This window comes from Salvelinus sp. IW2-2015, linkage group LG17, assembly GCF_002910315.2.
Source record: "Salvelinus sp. IW2-2015 linkage group LG17, ASM291031v2, whole genome shotgun sequence".
Classification (NCBI taxonomy): domain Eukaryota; kingdom Metazoa; phylum Chordata; class Actinopteri; order Salmoniformes; family Salmonidae; genus Salvelinus; species Salvelinus sp. IW2-2015.
In genome coordinates, this window is record NC_036857.1 from 15,361,710 (window position 1) to 15,383,801 (window position 22,092).

The 22,092-nt window shown below is 42.9% G+C and overlaps 1 protein-coding gene across 3 annotated transcripts in view; it reads left to right on the forward strand.

The window, feature by feature from the left end:
- The first annotated feature begins 1,007 nt into the window (after window positions 1–1,007).
- LOC111977254 (solute carrier family 2, facilitated glucose transporter member 1) overlaps window positions 1,008–22,092 on the forward strand; it is a 33,216-nt gene continuing 12,131 nt past the window's right edge. Inside the window, exons 1-2 of one of the 3 annotated variants that reach the window (XM_024006635.2) lie at window positions 18,831–18,995; window positions 19,094–19,263. In XM_024006635.2, coding sequence (XP_023862403.1) covers window positions 19,246–19,263 — 18 coding nt within the window. In that variant the 5' untranslated portion in view covers window positions 18,831–18,995; window positions 19,094–19,245. Of the gene's footprint in view, window positions 1,115–18,830; window positions 19,264–22,092 lie in introns of those variants that run through there. The other 2 variants (XM_024006637.2, XM_024006636.2) reach the window with 2 other exon arrangements.

The window sequence follows — 22,092 nt, forward strand, 5'->3', positions numbered from 1 at the left end:
AATAAGGCTGTTCCGTAACAAAATGTGGAAAAAGTCAAGTGGAATACTTTCTGAATGCACTGTATGTCACTCTCTTATACCTCTTTTCCCAACATGTTATACCCCAGAGGTTGTAAATATTTTTTCTCCAAAAAGTATGATCTTTGTCCCCATGTGCTTATTTATGGTGGTTTTGGAGCAGTGGCTTCTTCCTTGCTGAGCGGCCTTTCAGGTTATGTCGATATAAGACTCGTTTTACTGTGGATATAGATACTTTTGTACCTGTTTCCTCCAGCATCTTCACAAGGTCCTTTGCTGTTGTTCTGGGATTGATTTGCACTTTTTGCACCAAAGTACGTTCATCTCTAGGAGACAAGCGGTATGACGGCTGCGTGGTCCCATGTTGTTTATACTTGGCGTACTATTGTTTGTACAGATGAACGTGGTACCTTCAGGCGTTTGGAAATTTCTCCGAAGGATGAACCAGACTTGTGGAGGTCTACAATTTTTTTTCTGAGGTCTTGGCTGATTTCTTTTGATTTTCCCATGATGTCAAGCAAAGAGGCACTGAGTTTGAAGATAGGCCTTGAAATATATCCACAGGTACACCTCCAGTTGACTCAAATGATGTCAATTAGCCTATCAGAAGCTTCTAAAGCCATGACATAATTTTCTGGAATTTTACAAGCTGTTTAAAGGCACATGTAAACTTCTGACCCACTGTTATTGTGATACAGCGAATGATAAGTGAAATAATCTGTCTGTAAACAATTGTTGGAAAAATTACTTGTGTCATGCACAAAGTAGATGATCTAACCGACTTGCCAAAACTATAGTTTGTTAACAAGATATTTGTGGAGTGGTTTAAAAACGAGTTTTAATGACTCCACCCAAAGTGTATGTAAACTTCCGACTTCAATTGTAAGTGGGGAAGATGGGTGACACCTGGAGGGGGTGGAGACAAGCACAGGTGAAACAGATCAGGCGAAACAGATCAGGCAAGTATCCGTGGAGTGAGCTGTTCTAAAGCCAGATTGTAGTTCATAAAGAAGTTTGTGCTCAAGAATGTATCCCTCAAGGTTATTAAAAACAAATCTCTCAACAACTTTGGGTGAAGTGCTGAGGATTGACACAGGTCTGTAGATTCCTACATTTGTTTTACTACTCTTCTTGTGAAGTGTAAACACCCAGGCTGTTTTGAGATCATTGGGAAATGTACCACTTATTTTTTTTAACCTTTATTTATACCGGTTTTTCTCAATGACATAACATCTCTTTTCCAAGGGAGACCTGGTCCAACTAATAGAAAGGTTTACAATATGCGCTATCATTTTAGCAGTGACACGAGCACTATCCTTTATGAATCTTGCAGGAAAGTTATCCAGCCCAGTTGCTTTGTTTGTGCTCATTAAGCATAGTAGATTAGAAACGTTGTCCTCTGTTACCATGCACAGCTCAAACAAATAATTTGTGATACCTTTGCTATGGTAAAAGTTGTTTATGAAGGACTGGACACTGTGTCCAGAGCAGATGGGTAACTTAACCAGAGATGAGGCTATAGTGGTAAAAAATGTGTTAAAATAATTTGCAACCTTTGCTTGGTCATAAACATAAAACATCATCACTATCCAGGCCAATTCTACAGGATTTTACCTTTTTATGGGGAGTTTGAGCCAATGTCCATAAAAATGTTCCACAGTTTGAGGCTGATGTAAGTTGTCATTAATGGCATCTATATAATGTTGGGATTTGGCCTTATCCATTTTGTATCTTGCCTGGTTTCTACAGTTAATATAACCGTCATAATCTTGTTGTAGATTTGTCCTTCTGAATCTGGCCAGGTACCGATCCATTTTCCTTATGAGGTCTAAAATCTCGGAAGTGATCCATTTCCCTGACCGCTGTTAGATTCTAATTTGTTTAATCGGAGCCAGAATTGTGTGCCGACAAACATATATTTAAAATGATACCAAGCTTGATCAACATCACAGTTTAGTACATGAGACCAATCCAAAATTCCAAGGACCTCTACAAAATGTTAGAGTATTGTTTCATAGACTGTACCTTCATGTATTTATTACCTGGCTGTAGTAGCATTTTGGATTTTGTACGGGTACAGTATGTTACCAAATGATCACTTAAACCAATATTTAAGACTCCTGACTGACAGATGTTCTCTTGATCTGATACAATAATCAAATCCAAAGTTAATTTACTGTCAATACGCACCTGGGTTGGCTCAACAATCAGTTGTTTTAGTCCAAATAACTGATTGAAGTTATACAGGGCATTTACTAGTGTACTTTTCTTGGGTGATGACTCCACATTTGTATTAATATCGCCAAGCAGAATACATTCTCTATCAGCAAATACATTGTGACCACAGCAATTCGATTAAATCATATAAATGATTCTGCTTAGGAGGTCAGAATCACACCAACACGTATAGGATGACATTTTAGGAAGAAGTAGATTTACCCATGCAACCTCAAGACCATCTGTTCAGATCTGAAAATAATGGTTAAAATGCACATCATTCCTAGTAAAAAACACACACGCCGCCACCGTTTCGGTCAATTCTGTGAATGCTACAGTATAACCCAGTAGCTCACAGTGATGCCAATTTAGCACTTTTGTTGCTTGATTTACCAACTTTTCAGACTACCCTGGCAACTTTTTTTTCAAACAGCACCTAGCAACAAATTKAGTTACTTTTAAACATTTCTTTGGAACTTTTAGTAACTTTTGAAAAGTGACTCAAACGCTAAAATGGATGCATTTTCCCTCTAAATGACACAAAAACAATTTTCCCTGTCACACACTGTCACAACACACGGGCCTGGCTGCAAAAGTGCATTGTGAGTGACATCAGCAGCAGGTGCACAGGGCAGCAGCAGGCCAGCAGCAATTTCAGCAAATTGCAGATCATTGTTGACTGACTGCAGCGTTTGACGAGACAAACCCAATGAATATAGTTGGTCACAAATGTTTGATCTTGAACAGAACTTACATCAATCAACTTGTCTCAATCAAAATTGTACAGCCAGAAGTACAGAAAAGAGTGGGAGTCTATACCTGAATTTAAAGGGTGGCTGAAGCCAATAATTGGGGATGATTGTCAGGCATACTGTGCGTACTGCAAATCAGATATGCTTGCAAAAATGTATGACATCAAAAAACATTGTGCTACAGCAAAGCATATAAATAAATCTAACCGTACAACCCTGCACTGCAGTCTACATTACCACAGTTGGTTAAGAAAGTGGATAACTGCAAAAGTGCAGAAGCTACTATGGCACTACTATACTAGCAACAAACTTCAAAATGCACCGCACCAGGTGCATAGAAATGATTAGGGGAGTACTGGCTCCTTATTTTCTCAAAAGGGTAACATCAGATGTAGGGGATGAGAAGTTCAGTCTCCTTTTGGATAAGTCCACTGATGTCAGTGTCTCGAAATACCTGGGTGTGGTGATTCGGTATTTCAGTGCTAAAAAAATAACCGTTGTATACACATTTCTGGGGCTGGTTGAATTGTAGGGGGGGATTCCAGATCAATAGCAAAGGTGGTAGTTGAGTTTCTTGAGACGTGTAACCTTAAAAGAGAATATTCAGGGTATTGGCACTGATAATGCGTCCGTGATGACTGGGATGCACAACGGGGTGCACAAGATGTTAAAGGAAGAATGTGCATTGCCCAGTTTGGTACTCATCCGCTGTGTGTGCCATTCTTCACAATTGGCTGTCAGCGCTGCATCCAAAGAAACCATCCCTAGGAGTGTTGAGTACTTAATCAGGGAAACCTACAACTGGTTTTCGATTTCCCCAAAATGGCGCAAGGCATGCAAAGCACTGTATGCCACCATTAATTGTGGCCAGAATCCCCTGCAGATCACCAAAGTTTGTGCCACACATTATCTATCGATTGAGCCTGCGGTAACTCGTATATTGAGCCAGTGGGAAGAACTGAAGCTCCACTTTGAGTTGACCAAGGCCAGTGAGCATTGCTACATGGCAGATGTGCTCCACGCCAGGTACGTGGACAAGATCAACTATGTCTACCTGACATTCTTGAAATCAATCCTGTCTGAAATACAAGTTGCAGTGAAGTCATTTGAGGGAGAGCAAACAGATCCTGTCAAGCTTTTGGACCATCTGGTACACCTCTTAACATCAATTTGCAGCAGAGTAGTCAACCCTATGGCAAAAATTGATGTCCTGGAGGATGCCATTGACGGACATCTCAGTCCATCACCATACCTTGGGTACCTTTTTCGAGAGCACGGTGTACCAATTCAGTCTTGCGCCAGAGGACGAAAAGGTCATTTGGAGACAGTGCATCAACTGCATTGTTGCTTTAAGCAAGGAGCTGCAAGCAAGGCTCCCAGACAAACTTGCAAAGCCTTGTGAAACATGGCCTTGTTCAGTGTTAAGGAAACGCTAAAGCACAATAAAGGCACCACTGAAATTATTAAAGTAGCTGAGCTACTGGGGTACCAGCCCCAAACAATTGATACAATTGTTTCCCAATGGAGAAACATCCATTTGTTTAAGAAAATAGTCGAGTTTTGGAGTGAAGTGAATAACTACACTCTTCCGGGTCAAATCCATTTGAAAAACTGTGCAAAGCTGCACTCGCTGCCCTCTCCTTGCCACACTCAAATGCAGAGGTTGAATGGCTGTTCGCGTCCAGGCTCTGTCTCAGCCGGCCGCGACCGGGAGGTCCGTGGGGCGACGCACAATTGGCCTAGCGTCTTCCGGGTTAGGGAGGGTTTGGCCGGTAGGGATATCCTTGTTTCATCGCGCTCCAGCGACTCCTGTGGCGGGCCGGGCGCAGTGCGCGCTAACCAAGGGGGCCAGGTGCACGGTGTTTCCTCCGACACATTGGTGCGGCTGGCTTTCGGGTTGGAGGCAGTGTGTTAAGAAGCAGTGCGGCTTGGTTGGGTTGTGCTTCGGAGGACGCATGGCTTTCGACCTTCGTCTCTCCCGAGCCCGTACGGGAGTTGTAGCGATGAGACAAGATGGTAATTACTAGCGATTGGATACCACGAAAATTGGGGAGAAAAGGGGGTAAAATTAAAAAATATATATATWTTTTTTTTTTAAATTGAATGTCACTGCACACTCAACTCCATACTCCTGGTGTGGTATGGAATGAAGCTGGCTTGTGATACCTGTAACCAGCATAAACTACCAAGTGAAGTTCTGCAGCAGTTTGGCACCACAGCAGCATACAGCTTTAAGGCCACTCCATCCTCTTCTGCTGGTTCCAGCTCCGTGACGATGCAGTTGGACAGTGAAGATAAAGAGGATTTCCTTGCCAATCTATCTAGGATTTCCTTGCCATCATATTTACAGTACGTATGCAAGGAGTGGACTTTCTGGAACTGGCGGAGACACACAGCTGATGGTGGTGTGAGCGAGAACAGTGGCAATATCTGGAGGAAAGCATTGAGCAGCTAGCCAGCCAAACGGCACAACAACCTGGAGAGAGCTGGGGAGATGCCTAGCGCACACATCATTATTTGAGTTAAGTTGCTTGTTCAATAAGATAGCATATATACCTTGTTATTAGCTTGTACCTATAATTGTTGATCAGTTAGGTAGCATGTTAACTAACTAATACACTGCTTAAAACCCATCATTGTTCAGAATGTGTAGGTTTACTAGTTAAAAAGAAAATAGATTCAATAATGTGTAATTGTTCAATAAAAAAAATATCTGATCCTATAAAATGTGTTGGGTTTATATTACTTTTACAAATAAAAATGTGATAATAAACAAATCTAAACTAACAAATGTCAAATTATATTTCTCGCCGAGATGGCCAGTCAATTTGAGTAACATTATTGTGCATTCTACTCCCTCTACGACTTGGGAAAGCATGCCGTTCATTAGGCTACAGATTACATACATTTTGAACTTTACAGGTTGGTGGATGCTCCTTTCCAATAAACATTGAGGGTTTATTCTGGTGACATGATGGGGAACACTTGGCTGCCGTTTGACAAATACTATTGTTTTTCTCCATAATCTCACAATGTGGATAGCCTACCCCCACTGTATGTGAGCTGTTGGCTAAAGTGCATGTGACAAGACCAGAGTGGGCACATTTGCTACATAACGCAACAGTTTGTGACAAAATCATCAGTACAGATGAAAACGCGATGAAAACCCATTTAAGAAATGCATTCGGTATTTAATGGCAAAAGTTATTTTTATGTGCACTACATCATCACACAGCCTTTTATCCGCTAAAAGTATGTTTACTCAACATCTCCGGTGAGAGAATGCACAGTTTTATGCAGACTAAAATATTCACATAAATCTGTCACAAATTGGATGGAAACCTTCCTAATGTCTTGGAGTGTGCAGTTATGCCTTACCAATTTTGGAATGCTGTTCCTTTCATTCAAGGTTTACAAAATGCCATCTAATTTCCCCATCAATCTATGCCTATCCACTATTAAATTTACAGGCAGCTCGTCAATCTTTCTCGTCTCATTGAAGCTAGGCCGGAATGTCTTCCTGCCTATCTTGTAGACTGGTGTTGGGAGGACCACTGGCAGAAGTCTTAAAGCGATGTCACCTTGTGTATCTGGAGTATGGTTGACCCCAATTAGTCGATTTAGTCGAGCAGTAGCAAATATATACACTGCTCAAAAAAATAAAGGGAACACTAAAATAACACATCCTAGATCTGAATGAAATATTCTTAAGTACTTTTTTCTTTACATAGTTGAATGTGCTGACAACAAAATCACACAAATTATCAATGGAAATCAAATTTATCAACCCATGGAGGTCTGGATTTGGAGTCACACTCAAAATTAAAGTGGAAAACCACACTACAGGCTGATCCAACTTTGATGTAATGTCCTTAAAACAAGTCAAAATGAGGCTCAGTAGTGTGTGTGGCCTCCACGTGCCTGTATGACCTCCCTACAATGCCTAGGCATGCTTCTGATGAGGTGGCGGATGGTCTCCTGAGGGATCTCCTCCCAGACCTGGACTAAAGCATCCGCCAACTCCTGGACAGTCTGTGGTGTGGCGTTGGATGGAGCGAGACATGATGTGCTCAATTGGATTCAGGTCTGGGGAACGGGCGGGCCAGTGCATAGCATCAATGCCTTCCTCTTGCAGGAACTGCTGACACACTCCAGCCACATGAGGTCTAGCATTGTCTTGCATTAGGAGGAACCCAGGGCCAACCGCACCAGCATATGGTCTCACAAGGGGTCTGAGGATCTCATCTCGGTACCTAATGGCAGTCAGGCTACCTCTGGCGAGCACATGGAGGGCTGTGCGGCCCCCCAAAGAAATGCCACCCCACACCATGACTGACCACCGAAAACCGTCATGCTGGAGGATGTTGCAAGCAGCAGAACGTTCTCCACGGCGTCTCCAGACTCTGTCACGTCTGTCACATGTGCTCACTGTGAACCTGCTTTCATCTGTGAAGAGCACAGGGCGCCAGTGGCGAATTTGCCAATCTTGGTGTTCTCTGGCAAAGCCAAACGTCCTGCACGTGTTGGGCTCTAAGCACAACCCCACCTGTGGACGTCGGGCCCTCATACCACCTCATGGAGTCTGTTTCTGACCGTTTAAGCAGACACATGCACATTTGTGGCCTGCTGAGGTCATTTTGCAGGGCTCTGGCAGTAATTTCCTTGCACAAAGGCGGAGGTAGCGGTCCGGCTGCTGGGTTGTTGCCTCCTACGGCCTCCTCCACGTCTCCTGATGTACTGGCCTGTCTCCTAGTAGCGCCTCCATGCTCTGGACACTACGCTGACAGACACAGCAAACCTTCTTGCCACAGCTCGCATTGATGTGCCATCCTGGATGAGCTGCACTACCTGAGCCACTTGTGTGGGTTGTAGACTCCGTCTCATGCTACCACTAGAGTGAAAGCACCGCCAGCATTCAAAAGTGACCAAAACATCAGCCAGGAAGCATAGGAACTGAGAAGTGGTCTGTCGTCACCACCTGCAGAACCACTCCTTTATTGGGGGTGTCTTGCTAATTGCCTATAATTTCCACCTGTTGTCTATTTCATTTGCACAACAGCATGTGACATTTATTGTCAATCAGTGTTGCTTCCTAAGTGGACAGTTTGATTTCACAGAAGTGTGATTGACTTGGAGTTACATTGTGTTGTTTAAGTGTTCCCTTAATTTTTTTGAGCAATATATATATATATATATAAATAAATTATGGCACAGGAGATACCTATCTAACTCGCTTAACCCGGAAGCCAGCCGCACCAATGTGTCGGAGGAAACACCGTACACCTGGCTACCGTGTCAGCATGCATGCGCCCGGGCCCGCCACAGGAGTCGCTAGAGCGTGATGGGCCAAAGACATCCCGGCCGGCCAAACCCTCCCCTAACCTGGACGACGCTGGGCCAATTGTGCTCCGCCCCATGGGTCTCCCGGTCGCGGCCGGCTGCGACAGAGCCTGGACTCGAACCAGGATCTCTAGTGGCACAGCACCTTAGACCATTGCGCCACTCGGGAGGCCCACCAGGGACATGGCTTTTAATCTTATTCCCATTAAGCTTTTCCATTTTCAGAATCTTCTCTTGCTGAGTCTGGCTTTCACAAATATTAACAATCTACCATTTCCAATGAGCCAAGCTAATTTGACTAACCTCTACCTCTTTCTCGACTGCATTAGTTGGATAGGGTGTAAATGAGGCTCTGTGGTCTCATCAAACACCATCACCACTTTCTACTCCAACACATTATTACTCTTGCTTCCTACCTTGGCCCTCTTTATGCTTTCTTTACTAGACACTTCACTGCTTTCTGTATCATGATCTTTTCCTCCTATGTCTTTCCACTACTGACCATTCTGGTCCTTGACCATCATCCTCCTGCTCCATAACATCAGAACTGACACCCATATTGTTCACATTCCAGCACAGCTGTTGCTTCACTGACTTTTTCTCCATTTCGTCCGCAGTACTCGCCGCCATTTCCCCTTAACAGCTCACGGAATCTCTGCCAGTTCTTTTGTGTCCCTGACCTGTATGAAGCTACCCAAAATAAGGATTAGCTTCTGGTAAACTGTTTGCCACTAGTGGCAATAAATGTTGCTGCCACAGATTCAAAATGGAATCTTGAGAGAATTGTCTGCCACAAAAAAAACTCAGGTGAACTGTTTGCCACTAGTGGCAGTAAATATTATTGTTGCCAAAGGTTTGCCGCAGATTCACCACTAGTGGCAAACATTTGCAAACTTCTGGCAACATTTTTGGCACACATTTTAGTTTGCAGCAAATTTGCCACAGACTTGCGGGAAGTTTGCATCAACAAATGTATTTTTGTAAGGGTTGGCTATAGATATAGGTGCATGACTATTTATACAGTCAAATTAATTGTTATTTCACCATAATGGGTTGTTGTAGCTTTCCAATATTGTTTGAATAGCTCAATGTTAATATATTCTTATTTTCTGTATTAAATTGCCAGTGTATGTGGCAATATTGTATGTATGTGCAAGACATATTCTCTACAATGGCTTTCTGTTCTATTCTATGGTGTTCTGTTGGGCCAGTATTTGGTCCTGCTTTCCTGTGCTCAAAGTTATGGGTGCTATTCTCCACAAGATGGCAGCAGCATACAGTACTGCCAAGAGGAACCTGCTACCAGGTTTCCCTAATAGCTCTGCATAAGTCTATGGAAGGTTGCTGGGGTGCTGTATAAGGGGCCTGTGTTCAAACTCTTAAAGGCCAAACATTTTCTCACATTGAAAGCAAAGTATCACTTGCTGTGTTCCGACAATGCTTTGTTAAACATCTATTTTCATCTACAGCCCTCAAACACAATGACTTCAAAGAGATATGCAAACGTCCCATTTGCTGATATGCAAAACTCACCACCTTTCTTTTCACATCCCCTTTAGAGCAACTTCCTGTTGTTTTATAGGGGCTTGACCAACGTTTTCGATCTTTTCATCTAGGAACCATTTGAAGAACATTAAGGATTGTTCTGAACTTTCACTCTCCTGGATGGGATTTCATCTCCCAGAAAATGTTCGATAACTTTCGAGAGATCCTTCAAGGCTCGAACAAGTTATTTTACTGTCTCTGTCACATGTAGAATTCCAGTTGCTGGTGTCAGTCATTAAAATTCCCATGCTGATGAAGCAGATTCTCCAATTCATTACATAGATTGGTCAGCACATTTACCAGCTTGTCCCTAGCTATGACTCATCATTGCACTGAATGACTGGTCAAATTCAGGGTGACAGCCTGTTCTCCTATGTGTGCCAGTGGCAGGAAACAAAGAGGCAAAGTTGTCCTAATTGTGCAAAGGGAATAATGGCCCTACAGTATTTCGCCAACGGAGCAAACAGAGAGTACTCTTGCCACATAATTGTGGCTTGAAGCTGCATGCACTGTGCTGATGTCATGTCACCATCTTTGTGGGAGTGATGAGTTCCATTTGACACCCCGCTTTCATGCTGTGCAACGAGCCTTTCAACAGTGTCAACCTCTATTACAAAATGGTACCCTTGATGACAGGGACAAGAGCAGGAGAGAAAGTGAATGTGGGGGTACTTGTTTTGGGTACACTGGTCAGTCTTTTGCCACCATCCACCTCCGGATCAGGTCTTGATCTTCCTGTTTGAACTCAGTGAACTGGCAGATCCCATCCCATTCAACTTTACAGTAGGTCCAGGACAGAGAGAATGTCAAAGGATGGCAGGCAAGGCTACACAGTAAGAAGTTAAAATTGCCACTACTGTACAATATGCTTGCTAGGCACTGGTTTAAGAGTGAATACCAGTAGTTGTTTTGAGGGAAAATGTCCTTGCGCCAGCCTTCCTCAATATTTGATCTCTGCCATGCCACCTATACATCTTCCTTGACTGTTCTACCCATGGCCTTGTGTGTGTTTACTAGGCCTACTTCCATGATTTATTAATTGTGCATAGTGTCTCTCAAAGCACTTATACCATGTGTCTTTTCTCTGTACTCTGGATTGGCCAGTTTGGATGTCTGTCTCCTGTGCTGGGCTGGGTTTGGAGGATGGAGGCAGGATGCTGGATTAGGCAGCGGGAGCAGGTGGGTGTCAGAGCAGGCAGGTGGGGAGGGGATCAGGTTCCCGTCATGTGAAGTTGAGTCATCCTGGAGGCAGAGAATATTCCCATGAGCCAGCAGCATTATGGAGGTCACATGACTGCCTGGATTAGGTGTCATGATTTTACCCGAGCTCATCCTCTCTCAAGGGAAGTCGAGGTGGCCATGGACCAGTTCACACCCAGCCACAGCCCTCAGACCTCACCAACAACAACTGCTAGACAAAGGTGTGTGTTTCAAACTCGCATTGGTCTCACATGCAAGATGTTCAACAACAAAAAATTGCACTGGTGCAAAGTTTGCAGTTATGTTTTTTTCAGAGGGAATAAAATTAAACACAAAGGTAAAATAAAAGTTAGGATTGAGTTTAAATGAACAATATTATTGATTAGCTTTAAGAAATTATTCCCTTCTGAAAATGATAGGTGGCAACTTTGCACAAGTGCAAATGCTTAGTAAATCTGGTCCTAAGACCTGTATGTTACATCCTACCACAGCATCATCCCAGTGTCAGAAGTGCTGGTATCAAACCATTGTAAAGTATTTCCTTAAAATAGCAACTGTACCCAGGGGGATTACAGTCAGCACTAGGAACTGTCCAGATAAGCACTCTCACCTGTACTTACACGAGAGAAACAATGCGACACTGCCAGGACAGGTGAGAGGGAGGGACAGACATAATATATTAACAAATGATCAATGTCATTATTATGAAAGTGCAGACCTTGTTATTCCTTGTGAACATCAGTTGGCTGCCCTAGCTTGTTCTGCTATCCCGGTGAAAGAGACAGGCTCGTTCATTCCAAATAAAGCTTTTTAGAACTTTTGTCTCATCATGAAAAAGCTGTTCGTTTGGCTAGCACACAACTTGGTAAAAACGTAATGGGCTCTCTCTATAACTGTAGCCTCTGTGTGGTGGAAGTCAGTGGTAGATGACGCCATGCAGGTATTGGATTGCAAACGCACATTGTGCTCTCCACCCTACTGTTTCCATTCTAGCATTGTGGCCCCGTAGTGGGTGTAATGACCCAATACACAAAATATTTATCACAGAAAAAATATAGCTGCAGTAATAAATCAAATGTTATTTTGGGGAATTTGTTTACAGGACAAAATGACTAAACTAGACATTGCTTAGCTTATTATGTACGCAGGTGCAGTAGTAGTTCACCAACTAACATGTAAACAAGCAATAAGGCAGTCATTTCCTTTCTCTGACTACTAGGCCATACTGTTGTGGATGTGGTCTGTTTTATTGTCTTTTCTTATTCTGAACTGTTGCTATGTTCACAATGTGTTGTGTTTATCATTGGTGGTCCATCAGTCAGTCAGTCAGTCAGTCATTCAATGGTTGGCTAACTAAGGTGACCCTTGTGAATCCATTAGGCCTATTATCATGACAGAGGAGGACCCCGTGTCTTGCATGCAAGGGCTATCTATATCTTCACTGGTTACAGCACAACCAAAGCAGAAACCCATTCAATAACAACCAGTCTGGTAGGTGGAAGAATGGGATTCCTGTTTCTGCTAAATGACTCATTCATTACCTGTCTATTCTGCCCTGATTATTTCTTTCATTATATACTGTATTAAACTATCATCTGTACTGTTTTTTTWTTATTAATTTATTTTTCCAAACCTGGATGTTTTTGATCATGTTGCATGGCTTTTGACACAAGGTGTTCGCAATGGCTTGTATTCAAGAATTCTCTTTTGATATATTAAACAATACTGATCCCACCAAACCTCCACCCATTCTTTTAACATTATTGTTTATGTTCACTTTCAAAGAGTATTGATTAAGTAATTTGGACCCAAGTTTTGCATTCATTTGTTCTTGGAGCAGTAGTCTTTGCACGTAGGTCTTTCCTGCACCTCAGGAAATATATTTTTTTGATTTTGGCATTCAGATGACCGTACACCTCCCTACTGTCAGGAACAAAGGTTGGCGTCAATGCAGCCAATGATCTCAACAACACATTTACCCTATCTGTGGAAAAGTAGTGTACTTCAGTCCCATTTTTGTATTAGTAGTAAAACCAAACCTATTGATATTTTTGTACTATAGTTATTGTTCGTCTGGTGGCTTTGACCTGTAAACCAGATATGCTAAATGTCCCATCCCTCCAATCCAGTATTATTGCGGTGTGTGTCTTGTACCCATTTATGGAATTGGCCTGTTCTCCTTTTTAATACAAGCAATGACCATTGTTACATTTTAAATTTGAGTCACTTAGCAGACACTCTTATCCAGATCAGCTTACAGTTAGTGCATTCATCTTAAGGTGGCTAGGTGGGACAACCACATATCACAGTAAGTAAGTCAACTTTTCCTCAAAGTAGCTATCAGCAAAGAGGGGGGGGGGGGTGCAAGTGTTGGTTAAGTTTTTTTTGTTTGTTTTTTTAGGGGGGGGAGGGGTATTATTTCAGATATTCTTTGAAGAGGTAGGGTTTCAGGTGCTTTTGGAAGATGGGCAAGGACTCTGCTGTCCTAGCTTCAGGTTCCACCATTGGGGTGCCAGGACAGAGAAGAGCTTGGACTGGGCTGAGCGGGAGCTGGCCTCCCGAAGGGGTGGGAGGGCCAAGAGACCTGAGGTGGCAGAACGGAGTGCTCGGGTTGGGGTGTATGGTTTGAGCATAGCGGTCGGGAGGGACAGTTCCTCTTGCTGCTCCGTAGGCAAGCACCATGGTCTTGCAGTGGATGCGAGCTTCGACTGGAAGCCAGTGGAGTGTGCGGAGGATCTGGGTGGCATGGGAGAACTTGGGAAGGTTGAAAACCAGACTGGCTATAGCGTTCTGGGTAAGTTGCAGGGGTTTGATGGCACAAGCGGGGAACCCAGCCAGCATGTTGCAGTAGTCCAGACGGGAGATGACAACTGCCTGGATTAGGACCTGTGTGAGAGAGGGTCGTACTCTACGGATGTTGTAGAGCATTAACCTGCAGGAGCAAGTCACTGCTTTGATGTTTGCAGAGAACGACAGGGTGTTGTCCAGGGTCACGACAAGGTTCTTTGCACTCTGGGAGGGCGACACTGTAGAGTTGTCAACCGGGATGGAGAGGTCTTCGAGCAGGCAGGTCTTCCCTGGGAGGAAGAGCAGCTCCGTCTTGTTGCGCTTGAGGTGGTAGGCCGACATCCAAGCTGAGATTTCTGCCAGGCATGCAGAGATGCGAGTCGCCTCCTGTGTGTCAGGAGGGAAGGAGAAAAGTAGTTGAGTGTCATCCACATAGCAATGATAGGAGAGACCATGTGAGGATATGACAAAGCCGAGTGACTTTGTGTATGGAGGGAAGAGAAGAGGGCATAGAACTGAGCCCTGGGGGAGACCAATAGTGAGAGTATCCTCTCCACATCACATGGTAGGAGCAGTCTGCCAGGTAGGATGCAATCAAAGTGTGCAGAGCCTGAGACGCCCAGCCCTGAGAGCGTGGCGAGGAGGATCTGATGTTTCATGGTGTCGAAGGCGGCGGCTAGATCTAAGAGGATAAGAACAGAGGAGAGAGATTCAGCTTCGACAGTGCGGAGAGCCTCTGTGACACAGAGAAGAGCAGTCTCGGTTGAGTGACCCGTCTTGAAGCCTGACTGGTTAGGGTCAAGAAGATCGTTCTGAGAGAGATAAGAGAGTTGATCAGAGACAGTGTGCAATAGTGAATATTCACTTTGTCTGAGAATTAGTGTAGAGGGTCTATGAACCTAATAAGATGTACTATCTATTATTGTTTGAAGGCTATAGGCCCATTATCGTATCCAGTTGGTATAGACAAAGGTTGAGAGCCCTGCGTCACCACCCGGAATACTATAAGATGCACGTGCCTAGGTTAAACGTTATGCAATTATTAAGAGGCTCAGGAACAAAGAGCTAATATCTTGCAATGTCCTTCTCAATGTCCTAGCATTAAATGATTTAGTTAACCTTAGCTCAGAGAAGCACAGTTAGAGACTGAGCATATATGCTATGTATATTGCTAATAACATTTACTGTTAGACACTTCACCAAATAATAATAAGTAATATTCCTCAAATGTGAGGACTACGGTTCGTATCCATTTAAAAAATAATCTGATTTATTACAGTTATGCAATAAGAATACATTTAACAAATGGTACATATCAGAAATCTTCACGATAAAAATAATACAAAATGTCCTAAGTCTTAGCAGCATAGAAAATTCACCACTATGGCATACAAATGTACATCAGGAGATCGGTTTTCCTAGGACTCCATAATCAATGTTTAAACCCAGTTTTTATTATTCCAAGAGCGCCAAATCCCAGTATCGCCAGTCTAATTAACATCACTTTGCATGGCCCAAAACATTAAAACAAAGACATGAAATCAACACACACATTCTTGGATCTAGTCATCACAACTCTTATCTAAATTATACAGGCACATCCCTGTGTCGCTCCTCTTTGAACTAGCCGCCATCCGACAGAATAACACAGTTACTCTGTAACAATAAATCCATAGCACTTACCATACAATGAAACATGTCAAAATGCATAGCTCTTTATGAACTCTTGAAACAATCCAAACATGACAATCTAATTGTTTTAATTAATTTAGTCGATTCAAGTTGCATCAGTCTTCACCCCTCCTGGCTTCAGTGACCCTAGAACTTCTGTGGGAATGTCTCTTCATTGAGCTTGCCACAGATAAGGTGTTTGACCCCTGTGATAGCCCACAGATGGTGTCATTCTACCAATACTCAGCGCCAGCAATTCACTAGGTGTATTTTCGCCACTGGCCTTCATCGTTCACATTTGTTCACTCTCTATATATTTTCACTACAACAGCATGCTCAAGTGTTTTGGAAAGAACATAAAGAAGGGATACAGGTCTATAGTTTTTGACATCAGATGAGTCAAGTGTTGGTTTCTTGAGGAAGGGAGCAACTCGGGCCATTTTGAAGTCAGAGGGGACGCAACCAGTGGTCAGGGATGAGTTGATGAAACAGGAGGGAGAAGGATTTAGCAGAAGGGAGAGATGATAGGATAGAAGGCGATGGAGTGGTGGGAGAGATTGCGACGGCTCATGGCCATCTGGGTAGGGGCTGAGTGGCTAGGGTTGGTGGAAAGGAAGACAGAAAAGGAAACAAAATAGGGATCAGGGGGGTTGCAGTGAGAATACTTGGTGAACAGCCTCTAGTATTTCTTGCCTTGTGAGCGTATTGCTTGCCTTGTGAGTTGGAGGGGATTGGGAAAGGGTGAGGTCAAGAGGCAAGGAGTGGAAAGATAATTCATCGAAGGCAGACGTCTAGAGGTTGAAGTCGCCAAGTACAAAGAGTGATGTGCCATTGTCAGGAAATTTGCTTTTCAAGGTGTCGAGCTCATTGAGGAACTCAAGGGCACCTATTGGGTGATAGAAGACAACAATGTTATGCTTTAGTGGACAAGTGACAGTGACAGCATTAAATTCAAATGAGATGGACAGGTGAGAGAAGGAGAAAATAAAACATCTTCACTTAGGAGAAATGAGTAGCCCTGTGCCACCACTGCGGCGACCAGATGCACTTGTATTATGAGAGAAAACGTAATCAGATGAAGAAAGAGCAGCTGGATTAGCGGTGTTCTCTGGGGTGATCCATGTCTCCGACAGGGCCAAAAATTCAAGGGACTGAGGGGCAGCATAGGCTGAGATGAACTCAACGTTCTTGACCACAGATCGGCAATTCCAAGCGCTGCCAGAGACCCAGAATTCCACATGGATTGTGTGCGCAGGGTACACTAAATTAGAAGGGTTGCAGCCAAGATGTGTGGAGCGTCTGTAAAGCCTACAGGGAGAAGAGCAAACAGGTATAGAACACACACACACATAGTTGCCAAAGCTACAAAATAGTGTAATTTTAATTTTCAGGTGTTTTCAAGACTGATAATTTACAGTCACCTCAGGCTCCCTATTCACATAGTTATTTCCATAATGTTCATTATTTGTTTTAAAAGTGGACATTACCAAGCCACTGACAGTAACATGATGCCATAGCCTACGCAAACAGGTTTTAAGAGTCTATATGAAACATGTGAGGGACAATTGCTCCTCCTGATGTTCAACAGGTGCACTTCTCAAACTATTTACAATGCCAATCTTGTATTAGTGGTGTGGCTAATTTGGCAGAGGTAGATTTGTGTTCTGTGTGTTCTGAAAATATTTTGATATCATGCCATCACAGATCTGGCACCTGAGGGCTGTGGCACCCATCTTACAAAGTAAAGGTTGAATAGAAAATGTAATAAATAAATAAACACATCCAGGACAGAGCAGCTTAGCATTACCACGATGGAGGAGTAAACAGCTTACGACTGACAGGAACGACTCCTATGGAAATTTAGCCGTTTTTTCAAAATTATAATTTCTTGCAGTTCTACACTTTGTCCAAGAGGTGGAGAGGAAAATGTGCAGTTTTAAAGCATATGTCCTGCCATTCCACACATTTTGCCATGAGTTATGCAATATTCATATGATATCTGAGTGAGTGACAAACAAAATCAATTGGGGCCCACTGGAGGTCAGGGCCCCTGGGCACATGCCTTGAGTACTCGGTCAGTAATTCTGCCACTACAAGGTTTAGATAGCTGGCTAGACTCAACTAGCAATCTATAAAATGTTAGCTGACATGGCCTAATTAAGTGACTGACATGAGAATAACTGCTGCTTTTTCATTTATTTATTTTTGTTTTGGGGTCCCCTAGCAGATGGTTGTCGCTTATGTCTAGAAACGGCACTGCTCAAGTCATTGCTGCCAGTCTCTGCTACCGCATGGCAAGCGGTACTGGAGCGCCAAGTCTAGGTCCAAGAGACTTCTTAACAGCTTCTACTCCCAAGCGATGGAGCTTTTAATTAATATCAATGACTTGACCCAGGAGTCGTTCCTGTCAGTCGTGTGCTGTTTACTCCTGCATCAACGTTCATGCCAAGCTGCTCGTTCAAGGATTTGTTTATTTATTTTAGTCAGTCAACCTGTATTATGCTGGCCCAAAACAATGGAGGGAATGTTCTGATCAGTGGTATAGTGGTTGGTAAACACACAAACACCCTAGTGACATCTTATCAGAACAATCTGACATTTAGAAAAATCAAGAATAATTATTCTGGGAGCTTGTATATTAATTAAAAGCTCCATCGCTTGGGAGTAGAAGCTGTTAAGAAGTCTCTTGGACCTAGACTTGGCGCTCCAGTACCGCTTGCCATGCGGTAGCAGAGAGAACAGTCCATGACTAGGGTGGCTGGAGTCTATGACAATTTTAGGGCCTTCCTCTGACACCACCCGGTATAGAGGTCCTGGATGGCAGGAAGCTTGGCCCCAGTGATGTACTGCGCTGTACGCACTACCCTCTGTAGTGCCATGCGGTCGGAGGCCGAGCAGTTGCCATGCCAGGCAGTGGTGCAACCAGTCAGGATGCTCTCGATGGTGCAGCTGTAGAACTTCATAACAATTTCAATAAAGACATTTGATGAAGGTAGGCTTTATCAAGCCTTTATTTCACCTCATGGATATGCCTCCTTTAATTTAAAATACCTTCTGCACACATTGAAGGCTTTACCTTTTTAAAGTAGCCTAACAATACATAATATTACAGCAATAAGGTACAGTTACTAATGGATAATTGAATTGCTAATCTATTAACAAGTACTCTTGCCTTAGATACTAGCATTACTTTTTCAAAGTAGCACATGCAACATAAATATGGACTGAAGTGGGAAAATGGCTCTGTCCATCAGAACTTTCTTCTACAGTAGGACGCAATGATCTACGTCATCTGCCGAGCTATCCACAGCCAATTACAATCATATTTTACAAACAGGCTCTCTCCCACTCCTCGGAATCGCTCGCTCCGAAGCTGCCGACAGTCAATAATATTGAAAGCTGATTGAATAATATCAACCGGCTTATGTCCAGTAAGAACGTATCAATGGGAGCCTATAACGAACGGTAGGTATACTTGCGTATCATAAAATAGATAAGTAAAGACCGCATAATGAAATTGTTATAATGAATTGTGGATTTTAAATGTTTTTTTAAACTATCAGTATTTGCAAAGGCTAACGACGGTGTAGTAAGCACTGTGGATTTTAGTTTCCTCACTGGAGATAAAAGGATCCTAGAAGACTCTTCTGCATAATTGTGTCCTGTCTTCTGCGAGGTATCCCGACAACCATCGATACTTCGCTGATCAATCACTATGGAAGGCGAAGGAAAGGTAATGACGAAGAGATACCCAGAAACTGGTCAAATTAGCCGAGTAGCCAAAGTATGCTGATGGGCAAAGATAGTCGTGTTAGCATGTACAGTTTGGTTTGTCTACATGACTTATGGATAGTCTACTAATGTTAACTTTTTTTGCAGTGTATATGGAATAGCCTGGGCTGCACTTGGGCACATGCCATGAAACGACTCGACACAAAGGATGTTTTTAATGTATACCTTTGACAATATCTAGTGTTGTTGGGTTAGGGTTCAACGGGATGGTTCAATTTGTTTGTGGGACCAAAGTCTCAAACTTGCATATCAGTATAGACTGGATCCTTATACTTAAAGCAGAGTATGATGGATTGTTTATTTTGTGAATTACATAAAACGAAATGCTTACAATTCTTTACTTTATTTGAGTTTGACCAAGTGTCAAAACATCTACAGTTGAAGTCGGAAGTTTACATACACTTAGGTTGGAGTCAATAAAACTCGTTTTTCAACCACTCCACAAATTTCTTGTTAACAAACTATAGTTTTGGCAAGTCGGTTAGGACATCTACTTTGTGCATGACACAAGTAATTTTTTCAACAATTGTTTACAGACAGATTATTTCACTTATAATTCACTGTATCACAATTCCAGTGGGTCAGAAGTTTACATACACTAAGTTGACTGTGCCTTTTAAACAGCTTGGAAAATTCCAGAAAATGATGTCATGGCTTTAGAAGCTAATTGACATCATTTGAGTCAATTGGAGGTGTACCTGTGGATGTAATTCAAGGCCTACCTTCAAACTCAGTGTCTCTTTGCTTGACATCATTGGAAAATCCAAAGAAATCAGCCAAGAAAATAAAATAAATTGTAGACCTCCACAAGTCTGGTTCATCCTTGAGAGCGATTTCCAAACGCCTGAAGGTACCACGTTCATCGGTACAAACAAAATAACGCAAGTATAAACACCATGGGACCACGCAGCCGTCATACCGCTCAGCCGTCATACCGCTCAGGAAGGAGACGCGTTCTGTCTCCTAGAGATGAACGTACTTTGGTGCGAAAAGTGCAAATCAATCCGAGAACAACAGCAAAGGACCTTGTGAAGATGCTGGAGGAAACGGGTACAAAAGTATCTATATCCACAGTAAAACGAGTCCTATATCGACATAACCTGAAAGGCCGCTCAGCAAGGAAGAAGCCACTGCTACAAACCCGCCATTTAAAAAAGCCAGACTACGGTTTGTCCCCACATGGGGACAAAGATTGGACTTTTTGGCCAACAAAAATAGAACTGTTTGGCCATAATGACCTGAACAGATAAGATAGAGATTGTTTTGCTGTTTTAAGCATTGACAGGACATATGTTTTTGTTGATACCCAGTTTTAGAGGTATTTATTGGTGTAGTGCATGCGGCATAAGGTCCAAAAAGAATTTCACTAAGAAGATTTGTAGGAGTAAAGCTACTCTTAGTGCGTCTCTCTTTTGACATAATAGATTCTCGATGCAGATTCTAGAAGGTGAAATAGCTGAGAGATTCCTGTCGATTTGAGTAAGGGTGAAACTTCTATGGATGTCATTGTGACTGCAACTATTTCACATGGGGTTGAATAGCTTCCTGTTGATGTGATCCCAACATGTGTGGCTAGATCTTGGAGATGGTGTCACTAAGACGACCTGACACAAAGGATGTTTGTGATGTAAAACTTAGTGTATATTGTCAGAGTGTAAAAAACATTAGGAACACCTTCCTAATACTGAGTTGCACACCCTTTTGCCATCAGAACACCCTCAATTCGTCTGGGCATGGACTCTACAAGGTGTCGAAAGCATTCCACATGGGTGCTGGGCCATGTTGACTACAACGCTTCCCACAGTTGCCATGTTGGCTGGATGTCCTTTGGGTGGTGGACCATTCTTGATACACACAGGAAACTGTTGAGTGTGAAAAAACCAGCAGCGTTGCAGTTCTTGACATTCAAACTGGTGAGCCTGGCAAGGCTTAAAAATCCTTCTTTAACCTGTCTACTCCCCTTCATCTACACTGAATGAGTTTAACAAGTGACATCAATAAGGGATCATAGTTTTCACCTGTATTCACTTGGTCAGTCTATGTCATGGAAAAAGCAGTTGTTCCTAATGCTTTGTACACTCAGTGTGTATTGCTGTTGCGTTAGGGTTGAACTGGATGGTTAAATTTGTCTGTGGGACCGAAGTCTCAACTGGATCCTGATACCTAAAGCAGAGTGTATGAGATGGTTTGTATATTTTGTGAATTACATAAGGCGAAATGCTTAGACTGAGAGTTTCATGTTGATGTGAGTAAGAGGGAAACTTCTATAGACATTAGTGTGACTGCAACTATTTCACATCTTGGAGGGGGTGTCACTCACTAAGAGCCTACGCACTTAAGTGTGTTTGTTACGTAAGTTTAAGTGTTTGCGTGTGGCTTGGCGCAGTGTGGCCTGTGTAAGCAAGCTGTCCTGTTTGCGTGCCCTGATTCTGATGTTCCTCATTCCTTAAGTGGATTATACTGAATGGACCACCAGTCTCGGCCAGTGCTACCATAGTGTCACAATGGTGGTGCACCTGTGAAGCTCAAGGATATGACAGGTGTCCTGATCAATTCATACTTTTAATAAAGCGGATACTCTATGTGAACAGTTTACCGACTTCAGATGTGTTCCAACATCAGACATAGCTAGAACATTTCATCAACTGTTCCCTCCAGAACACACTACTCTCACTACAGAAATATCCTTCTCCAAAATAAGTCATAACAGGCCTCACATTAGAGCCACCCATGAAAAAGAAATGTGCACCGCATTTCAAGCGTAAACAAC